Consider the following 9,892-nt stretch of genomic DNA (forward strand, 5'->3'; position numbering starts at 1 on the left):
CGCGACATAGAGTACAAGCATCATGAATACAAGCCACCTTGCCCTGCAGTCCTTATTGACGACTTGCAATGCAACCATGAATTTTGGTTCGGGGTTGAAGTTAAAAATGTGGGTAAGAGGGATGGAAGTGAAGTCATCATCGTTTACTCAAAACCACCAAATGGCATCGCCGCTACGCATGCCAAACAAGTGATTGGGTTTATAAGGGTTTTTGTGAAAGCCGGAAAAAGCAAAACTGTTAACTTTGTGTTCAATGCCTGCAAGAGCTTGGGACTTGTCAACTACAATGCTTACAATCTTCTAACATCAGGCAGACACACAATTCCGATTGGCGATGACGTCGTCTCCTTCCCTATTCAAGTCAACATTAAAGAGTGAATTTTATTGTAAATGAACTCCCAATGGGGTATTAGGCTTATTGTGAGTAAATAATTATTTAGTAGAATAATTAGAAGGCTAGCTGCTGATGCACCTCCTTCCCCTCTTCAGATCAGATCAGCTTGTAAACGGTAGCCAGTTGATTTCTAATTTTCATCTACTACATGTCTATTTGATCATCTATTGGCGCTACACGATGTCTAAACAACTCTCCAAACCCACCTTAGCAGAGCCAAAGAATTTGGTAATTTATATGGTCTTATCCAACTGCTAGTTGTTTTACTCCTGTTTCCTGGCATCGAACGTTTCATAGTTTTTTTCAATTTCCCAGCTATTTCCTCGGCATTCAAAGATTTTCTTTTGAAAATTACGTGATAAAATTTTGGGCGAGATTCAGTGAAGATTCATATTATCCACAACACCACTAACTGAGGTTAACAGAACTCACCTTATAAGATCTCTTGCGATTACGAAAAACAGAAATATACCATTAAGATAAGATGTCAGTAATTTGTGGATAATGTGTTATAACATACAATTAACTAATTTCTTGAGTTTTAAATGATAAACATATGATTTTAGTTAATAAAGTTCCATGCATTCTAATTAATCAGTACAGGATTGGGTTTGGACTGTGGAGCTTACTACCAGATTTTCACCGAAACGGCTGTGGAGCAAGGAAAGGTGAATGTGGTCGACATAGATAGGGCACTGAATTACCTTATGTTTTGCTTATGAGGGTAGGCTACCTTTATGGAAACCCTACTTTCAAATCTCTTGACAAGAAGGGTATATATGCACCAGAGAACATATTGAGTTAGCCACAGAAGCAGCAAAGAGAAGAAACAATGCCAATGAAACTTTGCGTAGAACTCTGCTAAGTTCAAAACCCTAGCCGTCTTCGGGCCTCATGATGAGTAGATTTTATATTATATATTTTACCCTATTCTTATTATATTTTGGTTAATATTTTGAAAAAATTTTGATACTTTGAATTGTATTTTTAATATAGGACTTTCAACTTCATCTGGAGTAAAGCATGACCAAATGGACGAATTTTGGAGTAATTCTAGTTGAAGGACGTTCGTGAGTCACTTAGCTTGATCCTATCAAAATTTGGGATTTTTCCACTAAGCGGTTATTTCCTCGCGATGGAATAAAGAAGTAGTGCGCAGTGTTGGAAAATGGCGTTTTTGGGCTTAAATTGTGTTTTTTGGAGCCTGAAATGACCTCTGATGGGTTTGTGGCCTTCTAGAGAAGTGTTCAGAATATTCCAAACATTAGATCCAGCTATATTGGGCCAGTTTTGGAGCAGCTTATGGGTCCAAAACGTGGCTGTTCAGATTTTAGGCGAATTTTACCATTTAATTTAGGGTTATATTTCCTATTTTATTTGATTATTATTATTAGTTTCCTAGTGGGAATAAGGGACCTGTTTTTAGGGTTTGTGTGGGGGTTTGGCAGATATATTGCTTAGCCGTCTACAAGTTTTGAGGAGGCTTATTTTTATGAAACTTTGGAGACAGAAAGAATTGATAGGGTTCTTGAAGATTTTCTACTTGGAGGTGTTTTTATTCTTATTCATTTTAATGATATTTCCTTTGATTTTTATTATGAGTATATGTAACTAATTCTTTTGCTAGGGTTAGGCCATGAACCTGAGCAAGAATATGTAGTTTTATTAAGTTGCTTATGAACGGATGCATGCTTGCTTTGAATTATTAATCACTGCGGTTAAGACTATCTATATATTTTAATGATTGATCACCATTAGGGTATTTAGACAAGTAATTTGATGCAATTTTTGTTGGAACATCACCCTGAAATTGAGAAGGGCTTCTTGTGATTAGTAATTGTAAGTTCACTTAAGGCGAACATCACGCTCTTAAGGGTTACATGGTTTTTCAAAGGGTTTTCACGAAGTTTAGTGAGTCTTGCTTGTTTATATTTGATATGAACATCACAGACGGATTGCATGCTAGATATACGTTTTCGCTTGAACATCACAAGGAACATATGCATTAGGAAAACCTAACCTTCAAAGCATGGATGTGAAAATTCATAAGTAATTGATAGAATTGCATATGATTGTGACGGTAACTGCTAAACCCTAGTCTTTCCCTAAATTGATTTTAATAAAAACAAACAAAAAACGTTTTTTTTTTTTTTTTTTCCTTTTTGCTGCCTTTATTTTCTAACTTCTAGGTTTCTTTAATGGGGACACAAGAATGCAAATATTCTACAGAGGTTTAAATCCAACTACTAAAAGTTATGTGAATGCATCATCTGGAGGTTCGTTTTCAGATAAAAATGCCCAACAAGCATTTCAGTTGTTTGAGAAAATGGCTACAGAGACACAACAATGGGCAACGGACCAGACACAAACTAGAGGTGTTTTTGATATGTCAATTGGAACTCCACATGTATCTGCTCAAATAGAAAAAATTGAGAAAAAACTTGAAAATTTTGACTCAAAATTTGACATGCTTTTGCAAAAAAATAATAGTACCAGTGCATCAGGTTGCTGTACAGTAGCCTACTGTAGCAGTTTGTAGCATCTGCAGTATGCCAAATCATGATTTTATGGGCTGCCCACATAAAGACACTTATCCAGAACATGTGGCAGAACAAGTAAATGCATTCAACAATTTTCAAAGACCCATAAATGATCCATATTCTAATTTTTATAACCCAGGTTGGAGGGATCACCCAAATATGAAGTGGGGAGGAAACCAACAAGTGCAGCCTTTTCAGCAAAATCATATACAGCAGCCAGTTGTGCAGCCCAAACGTTCTTTGGAGGATACACTCCAAATGTTTATGCAATCTACAAAGCAGTACATAGACAAAAATGATCAGAATATGCAGAATGTACAAGCTTCAATTCAAAATCTGGAAAAGCAATTTGGCCAGTTAGCAAGTCATATCATGGAAAGGGAGAAAGGAAAATTTCCTAGCCAAACAGTCCCTAATCCACGGGGTTCAGAAGCATGCAATGCTGTTAGAATTTTGCGGTGTGGTAAAAGTTATGATAATCGTGAGAATGCAAAAAGTGAAGACCACTTGGCAGAAAACCCTACAGAATCTGCTGAATAACTCACAGAATCTGCTGCTAAACAACAACTACCCAAAAAAATCCAACAACAGAAAAATGCCCAGAACATGTTTATGAGGCCCCAATTCCATATCCAGAACGTTTGAAGCCAAAAGCAAAAGACAAACAATTGAGGGACTTCATGCAACCTCTATCTAAAGTTTAGTTTAATCTGCCACTACTTGATGCAATAAAAAACATTCCATCATATGCCAAATTTTTAAAAGATGTGTGCACTCTAGAAAGAAATTGGTTGATTTTGAAAAAGTCTTTCTTACTGAACAATGCAGCGCAGTTCTATAGCACAAATTGCCACAAAAAAAAAAAAATCCAGATAGTTTTACAATTTCTTGCACTATTGGAAATTCTAATTTTAAACGTGCATTAATTGATTTAGGTGCTAGTATTAATTTAATGCCTTATTCTGTTTTTCAGAGATTGGACCAAGAAAATCTAAAGCCTACATCCATTATTCTCCATTATTCTCCTAGGGGGATTATTGAAGACTTAATTATCAAGGTTGACTATTTGTATCTACTGGCTGATTTCATAGTTTTGGACATGGATGAAGATTTGCAGACACCAATTATTTTGGGAAGACCTTTTATGGCCACTGCCCGAACATTAATTGATGTGGAAAAAGGCACTTTAACATTTAGAGTTCAAGACCAATCAGTGGTTTTTAGCCTATTTGAGGCTGCAAAACGCCCAAAAGGACAACAATAGTGCATGCGGGTAGATGTGTTAGAAGGTGTTATTCATGTAGAAATTATGACCCGATTGCCATTTGATCCATTATTGAGTGTTTTACATAGTCCAGATACAACACAAATAGAGAATGAAGACATTTTTTAGTATGTAACAGCATTAGACAGTGTACCAGCCCAATTACCATGTTGGAGACATGTTTACGAAAGCCCTGGAGAGCCAAAAACGCCCATGCAACCTTCTAAAGTGGAGCTAAAACCATTGCCAAAACATTTAAAATATGCACATCTTGGGGCAGATGAAACGCTGCCAATTATTATTGCTTCAGATTTGACAAGCATAGAAGAGGAAAAATTACTGCGTGTTTTAAGAAAATACCAAGATGCATTGGGGTGGACTATAGCTGATATTAAGGGTATAAGCCCAACCATTTGCATGCACAGAATATTGATGGAGGATGACATAAAGCCTACATTTGATGCTCAAATGAGGTTAAATCCTATCATGAAAGAAGTTGTGCGAAACGAAGTAATGAAACTACTTGATGCAGGCATGATTTATCCAATTTCTGACAGTAAATGGGTTAGCCCTACACAAGTTGTGCCTAAGCGTACAGGTATTAAAGTGATGAAAAATGATAATGATGAGTTAATTCCTAAAAGGTTGACTACGGGTTGGAGAATGTGTGTGGACTACAGGAAGCCTAACGCAGGGACAAGAAAAGACTATTTTCCATTGCCTTTCATTGACCAAATGTTGGAAAGGTTAGTTGGCCGAGCATTTTATTGTTTTCTAGATGGGTATTTTGGGTATAATCAGATTCCAATTGCACCAGAGGATCAAGAGAAAACCACTTTCACTTGTCCATTTGGTACTTTTGCTTATCGGAGGATGTCATTTGGGTTATGTAATGCACCAATCACCTTTCAACGGTGCATGATAAGCATATTTTCAAGCTTGGTTGAGAGAATTGTTGAGGTATTCATGGATGATTTCTCAATTTTTGGGGATCGTTTTGATCTTTGTCTAAAAACTTTATCTCAAGTTCTCGAAAGATGTTAAGAAACAAACTTAGTGTTAAATTGGGAGAAGTGTTATTTTATGGTAAAGCAAGGTATTGTTTTGGGACATCTTGTTTCAAACAAAGGAATTGAAGTTAACAAGGCAAAGATTGATGTAATTGCCAAGTTGCCGCCCTCTACTACAGTAACAAGCATTCGATCATTCTTGGGTCATGCTGGGTTTTATCGACTGTTTATCAAGGATTTCTCCAAGATTAGCTGTCCTTTGTGCAACCTACTTGCTAAGGACGCCCCGTTTAATTTTGATGCAGATTGTTTAGAGGCATTTAACCAGTTAAAGACACTTTTAACTACAGCTCCTATCATTGCTGCACCTAGTTGGGGTTTACCCTTTGAGTTGATGTGTGATGCTTCTGATTATACAATTGGGGCAGTTCTTGGTCAGAGAAAAGATAAAATTCCTCAGGTCATCTACTATGCTAGTAGGACATTAAATGATGCATAATTGAATTATGCAACCACTGAAAATGAGTTATTGGCAGTTGTTTTTGCATTGGAAAAGTTCAGATCCTACTTGGTTGGGGCTAAGGTTATAATTTACACAGACCATGTTGCATTGAAATATTTATTATCTAAAAAAGACGCCAAGCCAAAGTTAATTCGTTGGGTTTTGCTTTTGCAAGAATTTGATTTAGAAATTAGAGATAAAAAAGGCAGTGAAAACGTTGTGGCTGATCACTTATCCAGGCTAGTCAGCACTAGCCCAGCTAAAGATAATTTACTTCCTTTAAATGAGGATTTTCCTGATGAATAGCTTATGTCCATTCGCAACACAACTCTGTGGTTTGCAGATATTGTCAATTATTTGGCTAAAGGTATTTTGCAGCCAAATATGACTTTCCATCAAAAGAAAAAGTTTTTAGCAATGGTTAAGTATTATTTTTGGGATGAGCCTTACTTATACAAGTATTGCCCAGACCAAATTATTCACAGGTGTATTCCTGCAGAGAAGCACGAAAGTGTTCTGATGTTTGCACATCAGCATGCTTGTGGTGGTCATTTTGGGGGAAGACGAACAACAACTAAAATATTACAAAGTGGGTTGTACTGGCCTTCCATTTTTAAAGATGCTCATGTTTGGTGTCAGGCTTATGATAAATGTCAAGGAGTGGGAAATCAGTCTAAGCGAAATGAAATGTCACAACAAAGTATTTTGGTGGTTGAATTATTTGATGTTTGGGGCATTGATTTTATAGGACCATTCCCATCATCCAATGGAAATCAGTATATATTGGTGGCTGTTGAATATGTTTCTAAGTGGGTCGAGGCTGTTGCAACACCAACAAATCAAGGATCTGTGGTCCTGAAATTCCTCCAAGGCATTATTTTTCCACGTTTTGGGACACCTAGGGCAATTATCAGCGATGGGGGCAAGCACTTTTTAAATAAACAATTTGCTGCACTACTTACTAAATATGCGATAAGTCAACGGGTGGCCACTTCATACCACCCTCAAACTTTTGGGCAAGTTGAAGTTTCTAATAGGGAAATTAAGCACATTCTCGAGAAAACAGTCAATGCCGGCCGCAAAGACTGGAGTGTTAAGTTAAATAATGCTTTATGGGCCTATAGATCAGCATATAAAACACTGATTGGGATGTCTCCCTTTCGGCTTGTTTATGGTAAGGCTTGCCATCTACCTATGGAGCTTGAACATAAGGCTTATTGGGCAATTAAGGAGCTTAATTATGCGTATGATGCTGCTAGAGAAAAACGAAAATTGCAATTGCACGAGCTGGAAGAACTCAGAAATGATGCATATGAGATTGCAAAGATATACAAAGAGAAAACAAAAGCATTCCATGACAACCACATTCTTCACAAACAGCTTCAGCCAGGTCAAAAGGTTTTGTTTTTCAATTCAAGGTTAAAGTTATTCCTTAGAAAATTAAAATCAAGGTGGCAGGGTCCTTATATTGTTACTAAAGTTTATCCACACGGGGCTGTGGATATTAAAAATGGGGAGACAGGTTTCGAGTTTAAAGTCAATGGCCATCGACTCAAACACTACTTGGAAACACCATTTGACATTACAGACGAGTCAGTGACTCTAAAGGAACCAGTGATCTGACTACCAACCTTCAGCAATGTCTAACTATAGACATTAACTAAAACGCTTATTGGGAGGCAACCCAATTTTTCTAAACTATTTCCTTATTTTATTTTTCGCTTGACGTTCACTTTTATTATTCGTTTGCATTTCTAGATACAAGTACAAACAAACATAGTTGAAAAAAAATAAAATAAAATAAAAAACTTTCTTTCTTTACTTTTAACTTGTATTGGTTAATTGCAGGTTGCAACACAGGGAGAATAAAAGCAGATAATCCTATGCTGGAATCATGCACCCAGTAGCAAGTCTACTTTACCATCAACCATAGCAGTTACTCAACGCATAAATCAACAAAAGACATATGGAGCAAGTTCGGGATTATACCTATGCAAATAAGCATCTGGGAGTTTCTTTTGGTTTCCCAGTACCTCCATATGGTTGAGCCTTATTGGACTGTACGAATCTGCAAACAATATTTGAGCATGAGATACTAATTCATCAGATCTTTATGACAGCGTTAAAGTTTGGGGGTTTCCAAGTGCAGATCTAGTTCTACATCAATGCAAAAGACACGTTTTATACGTTCATTTTCATGGATTATTGCGGTATGGTGGACCTCCATCTTTCTAATTGCCGATTGAAGTCGTGTACCTTGCAAGAATACAAAAGTAGTATCACCAATAACTTGTAATTTGAATGGGCATATTCACATCAATGGATCACGCAGTTATTAAGTTCAAAATGCAGTATGCAGTCTTATTAGTCCTTTTGTTTATCACATCTGGGGTCTTCCATGTTTTGGTTCCAAGTCACATTTGGTCTCACATTAGTCAGTTCCATCCAGATCCAGTCATAAGGGCCTATTTTTAACTATTGAGTTTGCAAGGAATTATGTTTCCGTTTTGAGTCCTGTTGTTAGGCATTTTCTTACGGATCTAGCATTACCTTCACAAGATGGAACAGAGGCATCAATGCATTAAGTTTTCTTAGACTGTTTAGCATGTAAACAGCAAAAATTGGAGGATGATGGGTTATACCGCACCTGTTTTCAAAGATCTACGCGTTTCGAGTTCATGGATCCGTGTTATCTGCATGTTCTTCCCAGTCCTCTTCATTTTCCTTGCGGATCGAGGCTACTTCGCACACAAAACAAATAATATCTCTAGTTAGATCATATGCAGCGGCACCTACAACAATCAGAGAGGAAACGCATGCAATGAATCAAGTTACAGGTGACTCATTCGTCCAGGGTGTTCAACTTTGTCATATCATTCAACAGGATTTAGGGTTTTCCGAGTTTTAGTTCATTATTTTGTCTCATCACATGGTCTTATTATAGACATAACAGCTCACAGTCCGATCAGTCAAAAGGGTTACAGTTTTTACCTTTTCTTTGCAGATTGGTGCGGTTGGGGATTATTCGAGTATATATCGTCATTTTCCTTACGAATCTCCAACTCTTACCACAGAAGTCCTTCAGTGTGAGCTTGGACAGGGACGAATCATAGGGAAAACAAAATTAGCTCTCAGAGTTTCTTTGCAAGCTAAGAAATATGTATATTGCACAGAATGGGAGGTGCTTACCGTTGCATGTTCGAAATGGTCGTGATTTGCAATCCAATCTCTGTTTTCTGAGCCTATCTTTGCTCCGGGAATGACATAGGTCTCGATCTACATGAATGGAACTGAACCCGTGATGGCTTGAAGCTTGGGAGACACATGATTTGGTTGAGTAGAGATGGTGATTCCGGGTGTTTTTCTTGTGTTTTTGTCTCAGATTTGCAGCTATTGGGGGTCCTCACACAGATAAAGCGACATGCATGTGTTAGATCTTGTTCCATTTCTCTAAAACAAATAAATCTGACAATGAAACAAAACAAAAAAAATTGGAGGATGATTTTACCTTTGGGTTTCAGTTTTTCTGATTTTCCACCACGGCTAGGTACTCACGGACGTGTGTTTGTTGCTGGGTTATGGAAGTCTACGGATGCAGCGCTTAGCGAGGATGAAGGAGCTCCTGTGAGATAGAAGGGTTGTAATAATGGGCGCTGGTGCGAACGTGCTAAGAGGACGCGGGGGCTGAATTTTTAAAGACAGAAGGCTCTTGCGTTTTTGAGAGTCATGCAGAAGAGAGAGAGAGAGAGCAGGGATGGATGGGTTTGAAATGAAAGCCATGAGAGATGTCTCTCATTTTTCTAGAGAGAACGAGAGCCTTCGGGGTTTGCAAATCACATTATTATCCCTCTCCGTCTGACAAGGGGGTGGGACTGGACAGAAGAGAGCCGTTTGGCTCTATGATCGAGGCTAGTGGAAGGGAATCCAAAGTGTGTTCAAGAATAGCTCAGGTTTTTCAATTGACAAATGCAGCTGCTAGCCCAGCTTATATTGTAATTGTTGCCAGGATTTGACACACGTGGGGCTTGTACGTGTTGGCTAACGCGTCTTCGCAAGTTCCCAGCTACTAGGTCCTGCTTTCGAATCCCTGAAGTGTGCATTAGTGTTTTACTTCTCCACATTTTTGACAGGGCACCTCAGCAAGTTCACCGTTCCACCTTCCAACCCTCTGGTGTGTCAATT

At 38.0% G+C, this 9,892-nt stretch overlaps 1 protein-coding gene across 11 annotated transcripts; it reads right to left on the minus strand.

Annotated features, from left to right (window-relative positions):
- Nucleotides 1-2,754: 2,754 nt before the first annotated feature.
- LOC126621723 (uncharacterized) lies at nt 2,755-9,640 on the minus strand. 11 transcript variants are annotated; one of them, XR_007623174.1, is made up of 7 exons: nt 9,219-9,637; nt 8,900-9,100; nt 8,702-8,801; nt 8,358-8,451; nt 7,898-7,966; nt 7,700-7,778; nt 2,843-3,205 (listed from the first exon to the last, which is right to left on the minus strand). XR_007623174.1 is itself a non-coding variant. In XM_050290296.1 (6 exons), exons 3-6 carry the CDS (start codon nt 8,428-8,430, stop codon nt 2,764-2,766), a joined length of 663 nt encoding a protein of 220 aa, XP_050146253.1. In that variant the 5' UTR covers nt 8,431-8,448; nt 8,702-8,789; nt 8,900-9,638; the 3' UTR covers nt 2,755-2,763. The 11 variants fall into 11 exon arrangements, 7 of the variants coding, with proteins under 7 accessions (XP_050146253.1, XP_050146251.1, XP_050146250.1 ...); XM_050290296.1 differs by having other exon boundaries at nt 2,755-3,205; nt 8,358-8,448; nt 8,702-8,789; nt 8,900-9,638; XM_050290294.1 differs by having other exon boundaries at nt 2,755-3,205; nt 8,702-8,789; nt 8,900-9,638.
- Between the last annotated feature and the right edge of the window lie 252 nt (nt 9,641-9,892).

This window comes from Malus sylvestris, chromosome 5 (assembly GCF_916048215.2).
Source record: "Malus sylvestris chromosome 5, drMalSylv7.2, whole genome shotgun sequence".
NCBI lineage: Eukaryota > Viridiplantae > Streptophyta > Magnoliopsida > Rosales > Rosaceae > Malus > Malus sylvestris.